This window comes from Dermacentor variabilis, chromosome 1 (assembly GCF_050947875.1).
Source record: "Dermacentor variabilis isolate Ectoservices chromosome 1, ASM5094787v1, whole genome shotgun sequence".
In the NCBI taxonomy this organism is placed as follows: Eukaryota; Metazoa; Arthropoda; class Arachnida; order Ixodida; family Ixodidae; genus Dermacentor; species Dermacentor variabilis.
In genome coordinates this window covers 51,754,678-51,773,730 of record NC_134568.1, presented here as the reverse complement: position 1 = coordinate 51,773,730, position 19,053 = coordinate 51,754,678, and the positions used below count along the sequence as shown (strand labels likewise).

Sequence of the window (19,053 nt, the reverse complement as noted above, 5' to 3'; positions counted from 1 at the left end):
TCCGAAGCAGCAAACTTGTGGTCCAATTTGCTTATCCAGCTCTTGAAGATTTCGGCCGTCATCCACGCTTTTTTGTTCGCCTCATAGTCCACAGGCAGCGTCTTCACGCCTTTAAAACATATCGGCTTCGCGGCTTTCCCGATCACAAGTAACCGACATCGTTCCGTGCCAGTCATGTTTGCCGCGATCAGCACCGACACTCTCTCCTTGCTGCGTTTGCCCCCAGCACAGTCTTCGTCCTTGAATGTTAGGGTCTTCTCTGGTAGAAGCCGATAGAAGAGTGCAGTCTCATCTGCATTGAAGATGTCTTCCGGTCTGTATTCGGCGAGATATTCACACAGCTTTCCGTCCTTCCACGTGGCGCATGTTTCCTAGTTAACGGACGCCTTTTTACCACACACGCTCTTGAAAACCAGGTCATGGCGATCTTTAAAGCGCGTCAGCCATCCATCTGACGAAACGAAGTCATCGATCCCCAACATTGCTGCAAGCGTTCGGGCTTTCATCGCAACGATGTCTCCGCTGAGAGGAAGTTTGTTGCTCCTGGCCTCCCTAATCCAAACCAGCAGAGCCTTCTCCAACTCTGGGTAAGTGCCGGTGCACATTCGCTTCCGAGAAGTCTTGAACTTGTCGTTCTCAAATGCATCCATTATTGTGCGCTTGTTCTTGATGTAGTTTGAGAGTGTGTTCGGCTTGATCCCGTACTTCCGTGCGATGTCTTGTTTGTCGGCACCTCCCTTCTCAACTTCCTTCAAAACCTCGACTTTCGTTGCCAGGTCGAGCGTGCGATAAGAGCCACGGTTTGCCATGGCTATAAACTGCGCGACTAGGTACCCCGTGGAACAACCTAGCCTACGAGCTTCCCGCACAAAGGCGCTTGACGAACAAACGCCTCGACATACGCTGCGCACGCTGCAAGACTAATCTCGCACAATCTCTCCACTGCCAGTATGCAGCGCTGCGTGCACCTATGGCACCCGCGTGGCCTCCGGCGGAAGCCGCTTCGCCTCCCGCCAGAGTTGATCGCGGAGGCCACGGCAGCCGTAGCAATGAATAATCGCGCCGCTCCAAGAAGGATGGCGTTGCGGGCGGCTGCGGTGGCGATGACACCAACGCGGAGCACGGAACTGTTGCAACACTTTGAAAAATTGCACATTCTACCAAAGAATGACGGTCACCTCGAGGATCCCGGCTGAAAATTAACTTCCAGTTAAACAATATTACTGGATGAAGACTTCGAATTATCGAGCGATTTCTTCTATAGGATTACATGCAAAACTGACGGGACCAGCACTTCACTTCTAATTAAGCGAAAATTCCAATTAAGCGGCTTCCAATTATCGGGAGTCGACTGTATCTCAGAATTAGCGAGTTTCATTGCATTAAAGGGACACTAAAGCAAAACAATAAATCAGTTTAGACAGATAAAGCATTGTTTTATAACTCTGCAGGCTGTCATTTCAAAATAATAATTTGAATATTAGATGAGAAAAATGGTCGAAGTATCGGTACTTGAATTTCGTGCCGAAACCCTTACGCCGGTGCGTCAGTGTGACGTCAGGGATTCCAAGGTATGTTTTCGTGTTTGGCTCAGTAAAGGTTCCCCAAACTTGCCATGTTTAATATTTGGTTCCTTTAGAACACATTGCAGACAATATGTACCACTGAATAAGTAGGTAGGCCCTAGAAGACGCTATCAGAATCCATGACGTCACAGCAGCCTAGCGCGGGGAACTTCAAGGAGGCGTCGCCGCCTGTATTTCACTTTTGCGCTTTTTCTTGCTTACTAAGCGTGTTATTGTGGCAAGAATGGTGTTTTTGGTGTTGTAGAAGGGTAATTTAATGATGCATAAGAAATAATTTTTCCATTTAGTGTACCTTTAATAAATACATACGCCTGCCCTGACCAAAGGACGAGTCTGAATTATGTGATTTTCTGAATTAACAGGGGTCGCATTAATGAGGTTTTATGGTACCAATTTTGACACCTATGACGTGCCCAAAGGTAAACCAGCCTTGCCGTCTTCAGCGAGCCCCAGTGCACTTAGCCAGCGGAGTCGTCGCGGTATCTACGGGATGTAGCAGATGCAGCTGCATGCAACTGTAGTGTGTATGCACAGTGTTTGCTTTGTGCAGAATGGGGCTTGAGTGCGTGCTTGTGCTCGTGCTCCAGTCTGACTGTGCTGTGCAGTGCGGACTGGCTTCGTCCTTCACCAGTTTGACCGATGGATAGTAGTCTGCCAAGGCGTCTAACCAGGGGCGGCCAGGAGTGAGCGCGTGCTGGCAAGCGTGTATCTGGGCTAACCTTAAAGGGCCCCTCACCAGGCTCCATAGCAAATTTTGGTTATACACTGGAAGTTATGTGTCCCCTAGGGAGCGTTCTGCTGCAAAAATTTTTCAAGCTGACTCATTAATAGCCGAGATAGAAATATTTCAGCACCGCGAACCCATGATTTCAGCAGGCAGGCTCCACTGCATAGCGAGAAGCCCTCTCCACTCGCCCCGTCTAGCCTTTGCAAGTGAAATTCCTTCCCTGCATTCTCCCATGCCGGAACTTGAGGATCGCATGGCACATGTCATGGGCCCCGCCCTCACTTTTTTCTCCTCGCTTTTTTTTTTTTTTTTTCGGGCGATGCGCACTTCCACTGGCGGCATTGCGTGCGAGCTGTTATTGTTTCGTGCTGCGGCGCTGTGCACAAGGATACATGACTAGTGGTACAATTCGGCGCTACACGAATGCTGAGGCACAACAAGCGGATTGCAGAGCATGTTCACGCGCTGGAACACGTTAGAAAATGGAATAGTGAAATGGCATGCGCACGTGACCACATGACTGTGGGAACAAGCAGACGAAGCAGAAGTACATCTCTCTTGCTTCGGTGCGAAGTAAAGCAAGAAACATGCACACATTCCGTTTGTGTGTTTTATTATTTCTCTAAACTTCAATTCGTCAATTCAAGCAACAGATCACACAAATAACAGATAGTGCCTTGAATAATTCTTGAAGTTGCGGGGCACCACGAGCAACATCACACTGCAGACTCGAGTATGTAGGCGTAGTGACACGATACGTCATCCTCTGGCTTGGAGCTCGGCGGCTGCGACAAGGAAAAACGGCGTTGAGTCTGAAATTTCAGGTCTTTCCGCGGCGCATAACGATGTAACACTTCGCCGATACAATCATTATTACACAATGTATGCTCTGCGCTTGTCAGCACAAAATGGCCTGACCTGATGAGGGGCCGTTTAAGGGGGAGGAGGGGGTGAGAAATAATTTTTTTGTTTTTGTTTTTGGCAGAAAGGGCTGAAATCTGGCACACACTGCTCATTGCAATAAAGAGACAAGTCTAAAATTTCATCAAGATATCTTTGTCAGTATTTGTTTTATTAGAATTTACAACTCTCTTGCACATTAAAAGCCTGGCACAATAACACAACATATTAGGGAACTGGGAATACTTTGTATGGTTGCTGAAATGTCTAATCTACTGAAGACATTGTTAGATTCTTTTTTGTGCTTTAATAATTTTGCTCAACATGTAACTGTGCTTCACTGCATAGAGCCATGTAATCGAAACAGACATTTCAAGACTCGATGTACAGCACAGCTTCTGGGTCATAGTGAAACAAAATGGATCAAAATCAGTCCAGCCATTGTTATGCTATGCTTCCCACGAGTGAGGTGACCAGCAACAACACAAGAAGAAAAAGAAAACTGGCTGCAAAGTTTTGCAAGCAGTGCAGATTTATTACGTGCGAGCGCTGTAATATTTGACATCTTAACTGTCGGGCATCTTCTTGCACCTTTAGGTCTATTCAATTCGGCCAAGTTTCTCTGCACCTTCTGCACCTAGACCCTTGGTTCCCCGAGGTGCAGCAGTGCACCCTGCACCCCCGTGCTCGATTGAACGGGGTGCAAGGCAAGTTGCCGCCGAGGTGCACTGCACCCTTGAACCTTGCAGCGAGTGGGTGCAGCCCGGCACCCCCTGCACCTTTTCGTTTGTGGTGCCGTGCACCTTTTTCTGAATCGAACAAACCTTTTGTCTCGTTTAGTGGGCTCTGAAAATTTGTTCTTGGCCTTGCTGGGCCATGAAATTGAACTTCCATTCAGTTGCGAACACTGCGCGAAAGGAATTGCGAATGCTGCATGCTTGCACTTTTCCGTTGCTGCTGACATCAAGCGCGGCTTGAGGTGCATCTGAGTGGTGCGACGTTTGGGCGACAATTCGTCTGGTGAATCTTCAGTTATCACACTGTAGCTCGTCGGTGGTTGGGGCTCACTTGCAGGCTGCGTGTCTGTGTCGCATGATGCATCAGAAACAGAGTGCACAGTCTTTGCCGGCAATGGTGACACTCGACCTGTGTTGCCTCCAACGATGTGATCTCTGCTTCTGATTCGCGCAGCTGTACACCGAAGCGCGGGAGCCTCCGTTGGTGCATCTTGCGTTGACAGTGTTATCAGTGTTGATGGCACAGGGCGATGGCCAGCTTCGTTGCTGGAGTCGCACGGTGCAAGATGACACGGCGCATTATCCCCATGTTCAGTCACCCTAGCAAAGGGATTCACCACAACAGGTAAAACACGAAGAAAAAATATCAGATACAAATAATTCACCATGGTTTCTCAGTGGGTATGGTAAATTATCTAAAGCTCTACAATAGTGTCTCTTCAATCGCACTTTGAAGCTTAGGGATCAGAAATCCATCAATTATCACGTATGTAAACATCCAATATAAGACCAAACAGTACACAAAAAGATATCATATAATTCAGTTCAGGCCAAGCGAGTTGACTAAAGAGAGATAAGCAAAAACAATTTTTGATTTTTATGAACTGATTCAAGTGCACCAAAAACGTGGACAAATAAAGGCACGCATACACACATAGGTGCAACTTCAACAGAAGTTACGCCTCTGTGTGTGTATGTGTGTGTACCTTTATTTGTCCGTGTTTTTCGAAGCTGCGCCTGTGTGTGTGTCTGTGTGTGTGTGTGTGCGTGCCTTTATTCATCCATGTTTTCTGTGCGCTTGAACCAGTTCTTAAGAACGGAATACCAACGTGCCCAGACTACCACATTGCTAGATATTTGGCTCATTACATAAAATCACTATTAAATTTATCCAAGAAGGCAGACTTGGTTTGAAATAGTTGCAACACCCAAAGTGCTCTTTCATACCATATCACATGCAATATAGCTTCCCAAGTGTGTGTAGCCATGCAGTTTATTAGGGTGGTATGTTTTTGTAACGATAACCTGGCTGAATACCTTTTCTACTGTGGCATTTGACATGGGCACGCACAGTAGTTAGTGCAAAGACAACCGTTGAAAAGTGAGGAAAGAGCAATTTGCCTACACTGTTAGGGCTTTTTACAACAGCTTGCCAGAATTTATTCACATTGTCGCTTACTTTAAGAGACGGGCATGTTAGCTGCACGGTCACATGCTTTGTGAGGTTGACGTGCTGCGCGGTGATTCAACAGTGGAAAAGATTTTTTTGAAAAGTACGAAATGGTGTGGCACGAATGCAGCTTGAAACACATTCTTTTACAATTCTTGACCTACATAAAGATATAACCCAGAAATAGCCACATAGCCAACTCATCTAAAACGCAGCAAAATAAAAATTTAAGCTGTCCAATTTGGCACCAAATATTCTGATCTGGTAACACTGCTGAAAGATGCTGGCGTAGTTTGCGAAGCAGACAACTGCGGTTGCCAGCTTGCCCACTGCTGCAAAAGCAATCATTGGGGAGACTCCTTTCAGCACGACAGCCAATCGGAGGGCCCATATGACCACCTCCAGTAGACCTGCACTTCTTTTGTGCTTGTGCGTTTGTTACAAGATGGCGAAGACCAAGGAATGAAGTGGAAGGGCGAAACATTGAGCTTTTGAATGATACCAAGAAGGCGGCGCTTGGCAAGAAAGACAGGATATGGCTCCGCGAACTGCAGTGAAATTGCGCGGTTTAAAGCAGACTTCTCTGCCTGCACACTGAAAAATTTAATTTTTTCCTGAACTTTTAGTGCATTTCCAGCCGAACCATTTTGATACAGCGTAGATTAAACATTGAAGATATTGAAGTTCATGGTTTCCAAAAACCAATTTTCTTTCGCAATTTTCATGATCTGATCTGATCTGATCTGATCTTCACATGGCTCGAGGCTATTTGAGCGTTCAAAGGTAGCTGAAATTAGCGGGACCCAACTGCTACGACGCTGGTAAGCAGCGTGGCTAAAGTGTAATTCTTTGGGGGGCAGCCAAGCGTGAGCAGACGATAATTGGCTTCTTCCGGTAGTATGTAATTATTTTAGAAATTTGAAAGCAGATTTTTGCTTACTTCAGTCTGTATTAAAATTCGTCAATAAATACACACAGTAACAGTAGGAAGAAACTCTCCGATTCTAATGCCCTTCTTGATTGATGTCTGCTTTTGTGGGAATCTGCTACATTATGAAATAAAGCATCCAGAAAATAAGTGAGGAGCAGGCTTCTGTTGAAAAGAGAGCGTTTGAGAGAAAGGTGTCTTCGCACTCTGCTTGCGAGCTCATGTGCCATGCACGACTACAAAACTTGGCTAAGGTGTTCACAGCAGCATATGCTATCCGCGGACTGTTTTTTTCACCGAGCCCGAGGGGTGGTTCAGGACTGAATTGCTCAATTTCTTTGACAGCGTGTGAAAAATCTTAGTGAAAAGCTGGTTGCAGTTTTGTGAAGTTCCTTAGTCAAGGAATTTTCACTGTTGAAGTCATGGAAGACCTTGCAAAGTCAGGGAATTTTGAAAAAAAAAAAATTTACTAGACACCCTGTTTGAATGGGTGCTGCCAGTAGTCGCACTGTGCATCATCTGCTCCGGTATTGTGGTGCAACGACGCCTAGCAGTTACAGGTTAATTGCCAGCAGGAAAACCTGCTGCATAATGATATGTCGAGTTCCAATCAATGTCTCAAGTAATCATTGCTTTAAAAAAAGTGTCCTCTCGCATCCACATACAAATGTGCGGCTATGGATACTTTTGTGTCTGTAGGGGCCCATCCGATGGCTGGCAGAGGTGCAGCACTTGGTCGCAGTGTTATGCACACACCACTTGGGAGGGGCATGGCAGCAGCTCTGTTGCCGCCAGGCGTGCAACAGATGCCAGTTGCTACAGCACAGCAACCACAAGCGGTCCCGCCACAAGCTGTGCCACCACAAGCTCGAGCTGCTGCACCACGAGCTGCACCACCTCAAGCTCGAGCTACACCATCGTAAGTTGTGACACCATCAGTTTCTACGGCTGCTCAAGCGAGGTAATGTGTCTCGTCTCTATGTTGTCTAAACAGTATGGGAGATGAGGTTTGGTGCAGTCTACTTTTGTTGATTTCGTGGTAATTCAAAGTTTTTGCCTCACTCATATGCAGGGGCTACTTGGGAAACCACTCGTTTCAGCATCTGCAATGCCCTATCTACACTGTACCAAAATGATTTAGCTGAAAACGCACTCTTAAGTACCTGAAAAAATAATTTGGAAGTGCAGATGGTAAGAAAGTAGCTCAAAATCGTGTAATAACACTGAAGTCTGTGTAGTCATCTCGTCTTTCCTGCTGCCGAGTGCCACCCTCCTGGTATGTTTAGACAGCTCCAAGTTCCACTTTTCCATTCATGTCCTCCTTGCGTGTGATAATGTCATAGGAAAAGTGCAAATGTCAGAAGTCAGGTGAGCCGGTCTGACAGAAGTTCGTGGTGCATGCTGCCCTCCTATTGGCTTAGTGTGCCAGCACGCTGAGAGCCGCCTTGCGATTGGCTGTTGCTGTGGCAACATGCCTACAGGCTGATAGTGGAGTGCTGGTCTTCTATGCCTGCTGCGAAAACCTTTTGATGCTGCCACTTCTGTGTTGATTAGACTGTGTTTTTATGTAGCGAATTAATGATTGTTGCAAGAAAAAAAAAGTTCGAAAGCATACCTGCGCTTGGAAAGGAAAGTGAAAGCCTTCCTGCCTTCTACGGCTAGAAAGAGTAGGCGATTATCGTAATTGGACAAATAGATGGCTGGATTGTGCCATGCTGAACAAGAGGGACATTGCGTCATGCAGTCCCGTGCTCTGTTGGCAGTAAAATGATAGCAAAGCAAATTAGTGCCCTATGTTGTTGAGCCGTCAAATACGTACAGGGCAACATCGCATTGGTAACACTTTGGAGACTGTAGACGACACGCTGGCACTTGTTCCCAGATCTCCTTTCCGCCTCAGGTTTGCGCAGCCTAGACCCTGTTCCGATACCAGAGGCATCTAATGTCACCCTTAACCCTTTGAGAGTCATCATCTTACATGTATGGCGGTGGAAACAAATTCCAAATGGTCACGGCTGTACATGTACGGCAGCAACGGAATGTTTCAGAAAAAGAAAACTCACTATTTGGAACGAAATGCCACCAAGCATTGCATTTGAGGTGCTGCAACTTTCCATGGCTTATACAAAAAAATTCTTATTGTGCTGATGCCCCTGAGCACCTGCCTCAAGTGATTTTGCTCTTTGCTCTGTGGTGGCTGCTACAGCGGAGGGGCGGGGGGTATTTTCACTTTGCTTTGTAATCACTTTGTAATCGGCATTATCGCATGGGTTGTTTTGCATTATGAGCATTGGGAAAAGCAATTTTTATCTTGCTTCTATCACTCGAAACCTTACTGCTAGTTGCTCACCGTCGGGGCTCTCCCGTAGGGGTGCAATTATTTACTCAATTCGAACGCGCCCTCGATTGTAACGTGCACGCATTTGCCGTGACCTAAAAGAAGACTCATCCTTTACAGTACTGCACACCTCATTCTTTCATACAGAAATACAACTTTCTCTCATTTGGATAAACGAAGATTTACTGCCAATGCACTAAAGTCGCGATGAAAAAAGTTGGTAGTTTCGCCCGAAAGGCAAAGCATTAAATGTGACAGCAAATAAGCTATACGAAGTAAGGATAGTACAGTCTACGCTTGTTGCAACGGACCTGCGTGCAACAGACTTTCAAACATAATAGACCATGTTTCAACCTTATGTTGAATTCCAATGGCGGAGTCGGAGCAGCCGACGGACTCTGCGAGCAAGCACTCGACTCTGGCGCAGAGCAACGCCTCCAGATCCGCGAGTGGAACACAACCTGCGCCGCCGGAGCAAGGCGGAAGCGGAAGTTCTTTCACAGAGTTACCCAGGATACCTTGTGTGTTGTCATTTCTTTCCGCTGTTTGCTCCCAGCACCGCCGCACCGGTCACTTGTCTCTTCAGCGCCGTTCACCTGTTGTTTTTTTTAAAGTGCGGAATGGATATCTCGCCAAGCATGCAGCAGCTTTTGCTTCCTCGCGAGTCGTGACCGGTGGCGCCTCCCAGTAGACAAACGTGGTAAAGGAAATATGTCACGCAGAGTTCCGGTCCACTCCGCCGATTTTGGCGGAGCATCTTTTTCTGCTCCACGTAGTGACTCCCGCTTTGAATCCCCTCCGACTCTCTCATTGGAACACCTTACTCCCGCCTTCACTCTGCCATTGGAACCAACTTGCTCCGAAACGAGCAGAAAAACTTGCTCCGACTCCGCCATTGAAATTCAACATTAGTTTGGTCTGCCTATTTAATTAATACAATGAAGTTCGCCTTTAATGGGCCACGCTACAACGAACTATTGGCTACAGCGGACGAAATTAGCGGCAATTTTTGGCAAAATCGGTTGTATGAAATGGACTTTTGCCATGTTGACACGAACTGGCGACTGACTTGCGAGGGTCAGCCGACGATTGCAGCTCAGTATCTTGCGCGCCATATTTTGTGCACAAGGCGCGGGGGGAGGCGAGGGAAAGGGGTTGTTTTACTCCAGTGGCTGCTCTTAACGGTGCAGCCACGCAGGCACCGTATCTTGAAAGCGATCTGCGATGTGACCAAAGTGCGTGCCCGCGCGGGCCTATTTTCAAAGAGATCTGCGATGTGACCAAAGCGCACCCAGGGTGCGTATTTACAGTTGCTAGTAGGTACAGCGGGATGGGACACTTGTGGAGACGCCGGACGTTTTCGTGCATGAGTAAGAGCGGGTGAGAGAGAGGAAATGTGGGGACTTTTGCTCCTTTAATATATCACTCTGCCTAGGCACTTTGGAGGAGTTTCTTAGCACGTGTTGTATGCGTTTGTTCCTAGGCATGCCGGCAGAAGTCGCGGGGCACCGTAGTGCTGAACTTGGCGTCGCAAGTTGGTGGCTGGACGTAATTATATTCATTCAATCATGCTTTTTGCTAATTGTAACAATGTGTCATTATTTCGCATTATTGGCGACGCCTCCAGGATACCAAAGCTAGAACCTGGACTAGTCCATGGTTGGGGCTCGCCGAGGCCTGCGCGTGCCAAGAGTGTATAAGATTGGCTGTCTTCTGTCGCAGATAGACAATTTTTTATGGGAACACACCCCCTGGCACGCTTCGGCCTCTGCGGCTCCAACCCACAGGCCGCCCTTGATCCCTTTGCTACCCCTTGGGTGCCCTGGAGATCTTGCACCAGGCTCAGTTTGCCGGTTACATGTGCCCTCCTAGAGCAGTGCTTGTAAAAACGCAATCTATTGTCGTGACCAAAAAAGTGACCAGCGATTTAGACAACACCAGTCAGAACTTTGCCCCTTCAGACATAGCGATCACCAAATGGGGCGTCCGTGTCCACTGCCTCACCACGCGGGCAGCCAGCGGCGGAGTGTAAACAAACTCGACTGCACTCCGCAAGGCCGGCATTGTTTAGTGGACAAACGCATGCAACACATGCTAAAAAACCTCCTTCATAGTGCCTAGTCAGAGTTGCATATTCAAGGAGCAAAGGCCCCCAAATTTTCTCTCTCGCACCCGCTCTTACTCGTCGCACCTGAGCAGAAACATCAAGTGCCGTGACAAACCCCACGCGCCCCGCTGTACCTACTAGCAATTGTAAAAATGCGCCGAGGGCTGGTAGCTTTGTATGGGTTGTGCTTTCATTGTTTAGTTCACGTTGAAGCAAGAGACAGCATGAAGGTCAATTGGCTCGCTGTTGTTGCCGTGCTTATTTTAATTTGCTATCGCAATCGATGGTTCGCCTTTTGGGCAAAATTGCAACTTTGTTTTTTTTTACTTTGGACGTTCGTCACTCACTCTTGGTAATAAGGTTGCTAGACATTGTGACGAAAGTTTTGTAAGTGAGGCATCTCTTATGGACTTCGGATAAAACGGAAGTTGTTTGTCAGATTATCAGGGTTCGTTGTAATAAGTCAACTGTAGTTTCATCGGCCGTATAAACTTGTAAACATTCGCTTACTAAGTTAAAAGCATGGTGTCACACGCACACAAGCGAACATGTCCCACTCGATGACCAAGGAAACTCTGTCAAAATGCTGGAGTGAAGAAGTGTGGTAGCAGTAGTGAGTGAATTGACCTTCTGCTGCCTCTCGTTTCAATGCGAACTAAGTGGTGAGAAAACAGCGCGGTGCGCCTAGACACATATTGTTACTGGCCGCCAGCGGGGTAGTGACTGTCTAGCCTCTTGTGCACCACTGTGATGAATCGCTTCATGAAGCTAACAATGCGTCCCCTCGGACAGACCTACAGCTACAGCAAAGCAAGACCAAGACATGTTTGGCAGATTGAGTGTTGTTTGTTAATTCACTGTCATCGTCATGGACGATGGGAGCAAGAAACTCTTGGAAAAGGGTGTTCTGCGGCGTTTCCTCACAGACTGCGGTAACCGTCACAGTCGTTTGACAGATGCTCCAGCTAACTGCTGGGTCATCCCAGGAACCAAGATGTGCCAATTTGAGTCAAATATGGTTATCCCGGTCTACGAAGCTCCTCTCTTTTCTGTGTGTTTAGTGAACAAAGGTGCAGGAGTGATTGTGTGAACCCTCGCCCTGAACGCGGGTCCTTCCACGACTTTGGACGCTCCGATTATACGGAAGGTGGACAGCAGATTTCCCTGGCCTAGGTACTAGGGAGGACAGAGGGGATCTAAGCAGACTCTTTGGCTCCTCCGTGTGCTTCAATTCAGTCATGCTAGACTGATGAGACTTAACGTTTTCTGCTCTTCATGTAGATATTGTAAATAAACCCAGTACTCCTCGTTCTCGACGAGAACACATTCCTTCCTTCAACAACGTCCTTAGCGTGGATGGGTCGGATAACGGCATAGGCCAGCCACCCCTTTTGACATGCCTGACCCTAACTCTTATAGTAAACTCTGTCCCCATCGCAGATCGCTTTCAAGATAGGGGCCGCACGCAGCAACTGCCGGAGTAGAACGTCTCTCCTGTTTGCGCCCGTCCCGCACGCCAGTTTCGGGAACATCTAACGCCCATGATGTAGCCCGATATCCATCTGTCTCTGCACATGTGATCACTTTCCTTTTAATTGCGGCATCATGATGAACTCAGCGTGTCTTCGCAGTCTGTACTTCCATGCTGATAGCGCAATCGCAGAAAATTGGAAGGCAGATGGTGGACTAACCTAAGCACATGTACTATAGCACATGGAGGAAGCTATGGCAGCTGGGATCGAAGCACATATGAGGCAGCCATGTTAAAATGCCAATGGCGCATATTTAGGGTCATACTTGGTTCTAATGTACACACAATTTTGGGACCCATTTTATCAAGAAAAAAGTGAGCGTTTGATTCGAGTAAATATGGTACTTTTGTTTTACAGGCATGTGCCCACAAACCAGAGATACTGCCGACCGTGTATCTATTTTTGTGAGAAGATACACAGGCAGCAGTATCTCTGGTTTGTGAGACACATGAGAACTGATAGAGCAAAAGCTTTGCTAATTCGAATTCTGCAGGGATGCTAAGAAAATTCGAATTATACAATATTCGAACTAGTGACAGTCAGAGAAAAAAAAAATAGCTCGGTTAAGCGCATATATAGTCTGACATAGCGTGAACACCCTGTGTCATGTTGGTGTAAACGTCTATAGTTTGAAGCACTGGTGTAGCCAACGTAACCAGACGCGGCCAGCGTGGTCCGATGTGCCCGATATCGAGATGACTCTTGCTCCATTTGCGCGTTCGTCACGCAGACTACGCTGACCCACAATGAGGGAGTGTTTGTAAGTGATGGTGCTGGTTAGCACTCTTAAGGTTAGTTCTAGCCCTAACACATAAATACTCGGAAAGCGGATGGGGAAACCGCGCCGCGGTAGCTCAGTTGGTTAGAGCATCGCACATGTAATGCGAAGACGTGGGATCGTTCCCCACCTGTGGCAAGTTGTTTTTACATCCACTTGCGTTGCCGTTAATTTATTGTTACTTTAACTCAATTATTAAGTACAAGTAATTTTCCCTATGTTTTCCTTGGTGTCTTTGTTTGTTAGGAGTATGTGTTTAATAACAAAATGAGTACATAACAATCAGGTTATACTGTATATAGTAACCCTAGCTTGCCTTTCATAAACTTTTCACTATGTGAAACTTGAACACAATGTCTGAACCAGTGACCCTTTGTTATTGCAAAAGCTGTGTGATCGCTGACTGCAGTTGTTCAGTGGCTGTGGCATTCTACTGCTGAGCACAAGGTTGTAGATTTGATCCTGGTAGTGGAGGCCGCTTTTTGATTGGGTTCCTGGTAAAAAGCTCTGTGGGGTCAAAAATCTGGAGTCCCCCAGTATGGTATTCATCATAGTCAGATTGTAGTTTTGGCGTGTATAACCGCAGAACATTTAATTTTTTAAAAATAATTTGACCGTGTTGAGTCAACAGTGAAAGCTTCATGATTCCTAATAATCGCAAGTGGCCTTGTAAGATGGTAACCCTGCTATCGGAGGGGCCATTGTTCCAATGCTGTATTATTGCTCACCACTTATTTTACATTTTATGTGTTTTGCAGTGTTGAGCCTCTGGTGGCTGAAATGGCAGAACTGTGTGTCAAGCAGTTCAGGGGAAGTGCTGGCAAGCCGTAAGTGCACTACTTTGTTTTGCTGCAATATGTGCCTACTGGTTTGTTCGTGTGTTGAGCTTTTTGTATAATGTGGCACTGTGCCTGGTGTAAGCTCTTGATATAACCCCAGAACAAGCTGAGGTCATCCATGCCAACTTGTGCACAAGGTGGTACAAAAAGACAGTGTGACCGCCTCTTGTGGTGAAAGTTGTGTGAGTCATTGATACCGCTAGCGTTTGATGGTAGAACTGCAGATTTTAGCTTTGCCTAATGTTAAAGAGTGCATTTGCTTGAAGGCAGTTGCAATTAATTGTGCATACGCTTATGATAATATCATTTTTTTAGTTTGAAAAGAAATCAAAGAGAGTGAACTTTTTTTTTTCGTATAACCTGTGCACGGTGTTGCGGTTCCCTAGGAGATACCAACTTTGAATGGTTAAGAACCTTGCCTTGAGGTGTGGCTTCACAGCAGCGCGTCACATGCTGCCGTGAAGCCATACCTCAAAGCAAAATTCCAAGATAATGCACCTCGACTTGCGGTAAATTCTTCAAATTTATGGTGCAGGTTATGCATGCAAAAATGTGGTAATTAGTGTCAAAGAACATTGAAATGAATAGTTCAAATAGTTGTGGGTTTTGCATAAAACCTTGCCACACGTGCCAGATGTTCCCAAACTTAAAGGGCCCTTCACCAAGCTACATATCAAACTTGGTTATATGCTGGAAGTTGTTACATGCCCTCTAAGGAGTGTTCTACTGCAAGAATTTTTCAAATTAGTGAATAGCAGAGATAGAAATATCTGAAGTGCCGCAAACCCATGATTTCAGGAGGCAAGCTTCACTGCCAACATCGACACTCCCACCACTTGCCGCTGCCCCGTCTAGCCTCCGCAAGCAAAATACCTTCCTTGCGTTCTCCCATACAATGGCCGGACGATCTGGTCATGTACACGTGACTAATGATTAACTTTAATTAATCTAGTTTAAATTTTTTCATGGCTGCCATGTATGCCGATAATGTCAGAAAAAATTGAGTGGAATACTGTATTGCTGTTCGAAACTTTGGTCGGTGTTAAACATTGGCCCTTTGGAGAAGGTGGTGACAGTGCCACAGGGATGTGTAGAATGATTGAGGAAATCGTTCTATACATCATATATTCTATAATCTATACATTGATGGCAACACGTCTTGCTCACTGAAACTCTTGATCGTACATGTTTTCTAATTTATGCTGCATTTACTCGAATCTAGGCCAGCCCCAATTCCAAGCCAACCCCCCAAATGTCCAAAGCTAGAAAATAACTTGTCTCGAATGTAGGCCGAACAAAAAAGTAAGGACAGCATTCACAAAATGAAAACATTTAATATAGTAATAATAATAATAATAATAAGCATTTAATATGAACATGCCGAGCTCACTCTACGTCATCATTGCTGCTAGCCTCGTCACTATAGCTTAGACCACACGTATGCTTGCGGATGCGCGCGAGCTCACGTCCGCGTGCACACGCATGCGCTGACAGTGCAGCACGGCTGGTACGCTTTGAAACTCGGCACGATTTTAATGAACAGCTCCTGTCTTTTTACGCGCGCTTATCTTCTTTATCGCTGTCGTCTCCTCGTTGCAGCACATGCAAAAAACGTCTCCCGTTGCACCCTTCAATAACGGACGTTTTTCGCATTGATGTTGAAGTCCCACCCCACTTGAACAGTCGGTGATGCCGCTGCAGCTAGCACAACTTTTCATTTGAAAGCGGCACTATAGTGGCATCGCCTGTTTGGTGCCATTACGATAATGCGACGCCATATGCCGAAACAACACAGGTCAAAATGGCGACATCGCTCGTGTACTTCAGTTGGCTACTGGTGAGGCTAGTAGCGGCTGCGGATACCGAGAGGTCTAGATAGCACTAGCTATGCATGATATTTATCATATTCAATTATGAACTGGTGCGTTTTTTTCAAATCCTTGAATTTAAGTTGACCCTAAAGTTTGGTATACAGTCGAACCCACTTATAACAGTGTTCAAAGTGCCACGAAAATTCCATTGTTATAATCGATAATTGTTATAACTGGGTTGCATGAAAAAAATCAAAATAGGGGGTTGGCAGAGCTGATGTGAGAAAACTATAATGGCGGGGAGGCCAGTGCCCCTCCCCACCTTCCTCCATCCAGCTGCTGATTTTGTTCACTCGTTTAACTGCTTCCTGGGCGCTGCGATCGCATGTGCCGCAGCTGTCGGCGTTAAAGAATGGCTCTGCTATAACAACTTCAAAGAGGTTTCACGGGTGGCTAGAAATATGCAAGCATTGCCGAAGCATCGCTTTGGTGACCCCAAAAGAGGCCTTTTAAAAATTGCGAGAAGGCTGCCGCGGCAGTCTGTCAGCTTGAGAAATCGAGAAGAAACGCTGAGGAGAGATTGCCACAACCATCTCGTCACGTACAGTAAAACCTCGTTAAACCATACCCGCTTAAACAGTAGTTTCAGTTTAAAAGTAGTAAAGTGAAATCCCCGACTCAGCGGCCATTGAACATAATGTGTTTTGTATCCGCATAAACTGTACCAGCTTATTGTGTACGTATCAGGTCACAAGTAGTGTTTCCACTTTTTGTCGCGCAAACACGGTGGTACGTCGTCTCCATCGGGCGACCCATTAGAACAACAAGCCTCAGAGATCAGCACAATGGCCTCCAAGTGCCCTGTGCGTTTGCGCGTGAAGCCACATCAACATTATTTCGGCGCCGTGCCAGAGAGCGTTGCGGCATCGTACAAGCGAGAACTCACGTCATGCCGAAACTAAAAAAGACGCCGGGTGCTCAGCATAGAAGAAAAATTAGACATCGTGCTATCAAACGTAACACGAAAAGTCGGCGCTGCCACGTGACATGGGTCTACTGTTGATTCCGGTGTGTGGCATTTAGAATGCGGAGAAGTTGCTCGGCAGCGCTGCTGCGACCGCGAAGAAATGTCGGCTACGAGGTTCGACTTTTCGCCATCGTTGCCTCTGTTGTTGCCGAAGTGTCGCCTAGTGACAGTGATAAGGACGACATGGAAAGCGACAGAACGGGTGATTCAGGCTCGACAGTGGCAAAAGTTGCGCGTTACGTTAGCCTCATGAATGTAATCGTTGCGATGAGACACAGTACCCCACAATGAAAAGGTGCCCCGCGACTTCTGCGACGCTACCGCGCCCGTGCACGGAGAATATGCAACGCCAATGAGGAATATGCCATGCGAGTGCTTGCCGAGCAGAGGGGGATGGCTGAAAAGCTGGCTCACAGCTTCAGCAAGTTTGAGGCCGCTGTTGTCGCTGCTTGGCCGCCGCGGCATCAAACGAAAATAACACGTTTGTCGCACGAAGTAAATAAACACTACATGTTTTTTCCCCTTTCATCGCACTCTCTCAGAGTTCCGTTTTTGACAGGTCAGTGGGCGATCTTGTGCTATTTCGTCTAAGCAGTACTACCGTTTAGTACATACTTTTTCCAAGCTCCGGCCAACTACGGTTTGAGGTTTCACTGTACTTCTCACTGGCTTGCACTAGAAAAGCCTATGTCCGTCAGCCTTGCATGCTTTACGCGGAGCTTGCCGACATCCTTCTCCAAGGTATCCAGGTGCAGGGGAAGGTTCCTCGCGAAAACGGAGCCCTGGAGGGACTGAACCATCTGCCGGGCCTCCTGTGAGGACAACGTTGAGGCAGCCTGCCCTACCGCGTCATCACTGCCGTCGTCACTGTCGCTATGTGATGCAAGCACGTTCATGACGATCGTCTCATCGGTTAGAAGCACTTAGTTTCTGAATCTATAGCTGTGCGCTTTCTTTTCATCGGCAACATCGTTCATTGCCGATGATTAGCAGACAGATCAGCCATCTTCCGTTTCGGTGCTGAATCAAGCAAGACTGAGATGAGAAACCGTGTGGCCAGGAAAAATTTTGATGCAACCATCAAAGACGAACATGAGCGATTAAGCCGTTTGCAGAACTGCGCTGAATCAGGAGCCAGCGAGCAACATGCGAACAGTGCAGATGGCACAGTGCATTCGTGTTCGGAGGGGTGGGCAGGTGACGGGAAAGAGCCAGGCGAAGATGGGTGGAAAATGAAGCGCGGCAGCTGATGGAGCAGCGGCCCATCGTGCAGCACCTTGAATTTCTCATTTTCTTGTTTTCTTTTCAAGGATTTCACATTTCACTACTTTTTGGCTCGGACACCCAGCAGCCAGAATTCATCGTTATAACTGATAATGCGGCATCGGGACATTGTAGTAAGTGGGTTATTTCACCATGGAAAACATACAAAAGTTGACAGTGCAGCAGCTTCTTATTGTTATAACCGATATATTGCTAAAACTGGTATTGTTATAAGTGGGTTCGACTGTATGATTACATAAAGAAATTATTGGCCTATATTCAAATAAATACAGTATTTCTTTCAAGTACTTCGAAAATTCAGACCTGAAGTTAATGTTGAATAGCATATTATTCAATCGAATATTAGAAAATGTAGAATGCCATTAGAATCAATGGCCGCACTGGGGAATGTGCTTATGCCATATTCTCAGGAAAGTGTGCGATGGAGTTGTAGTGTCAATTTCAAGCTTACATGACAAAGCTTTTACAATGACTGAAATGCATACCACAGCATATGCAAGCTACAGGGTGTCTGCGTGGAAGACACTTTGGCAAAAATAATAAAAAATGCTTACTCTGATGTGGTCTTTATTGAAAAGCTTCGGTACTGTACACGCATAGCAATGTGTGTGTTGTATTGCATTTGGAGAAAGCAATGGACCATGCTAAAACTTAAGCTGTATGTGAACCTCTTCGACCAGATGCAGCTGCAGATGTCAGTTCTGCTTTCCCCTACCCTGTCTGGTCGTATTGTCAGGCAGCCTAGGGCACGGTAAACATTACTAAGATAAGTCACTCAGTGTCCTTACCACTGTTTTTCATTGAGTGGGCGTGGCACTACCTTAGATGAACTGCACTCTTTTGTCTAACAAATTTTACGGAAATTGGCAACAGTTACCTTAAGGCTTCATTGTCGGTCAGTGTTTTCTGTAGTGGAGATGGTGTGCAAATCGAACTCTGGCATGCTACAGTTTGAATGGGACATTTCTGAAGCGACAAGCAGATGCACTTTTTGAAAGCAAGGTAGACA

The 19,053-nt window shown here is 46.5% G+C and overlaps 1 protein-coding gene and 1 non-coding gene across 2 annotated transcripts in view; both read left to right on the top strand.

Annotated features, from left to right (window-relative positions):
- LOC142577884 (piwi-like protein 1) overlaps positions 1 to 19,053 on the top strand; it is a 157,418-nt gene that overhangs the window by 26,384 nt on the left and 111,981 nt on the right. Inside the window, exons 4-5 of the mRNA XM_075687316.1 lie at positions 7,028 to 7,247; positions 13,842 to 13,910. Of these exons, the coding sequence (XP_075543431.1) occupies positions 7,028 to 7,247; positions 13,842 to 13,910 (289 nt within the window). The remainder of the gene's footprint in view (positions 1 to 7,027; positions 7,248 to 13,841; positions 13,911 to 19,053) is intronic.
- TRNAT-UGU (transfer RNA threonine (anticodon UGU)) lies at positions 13,149 to 13,221 on the top strand. The gene has a single exon. It is a non-coding gene; the product is annotated as a tRNA-Thr (tRNA).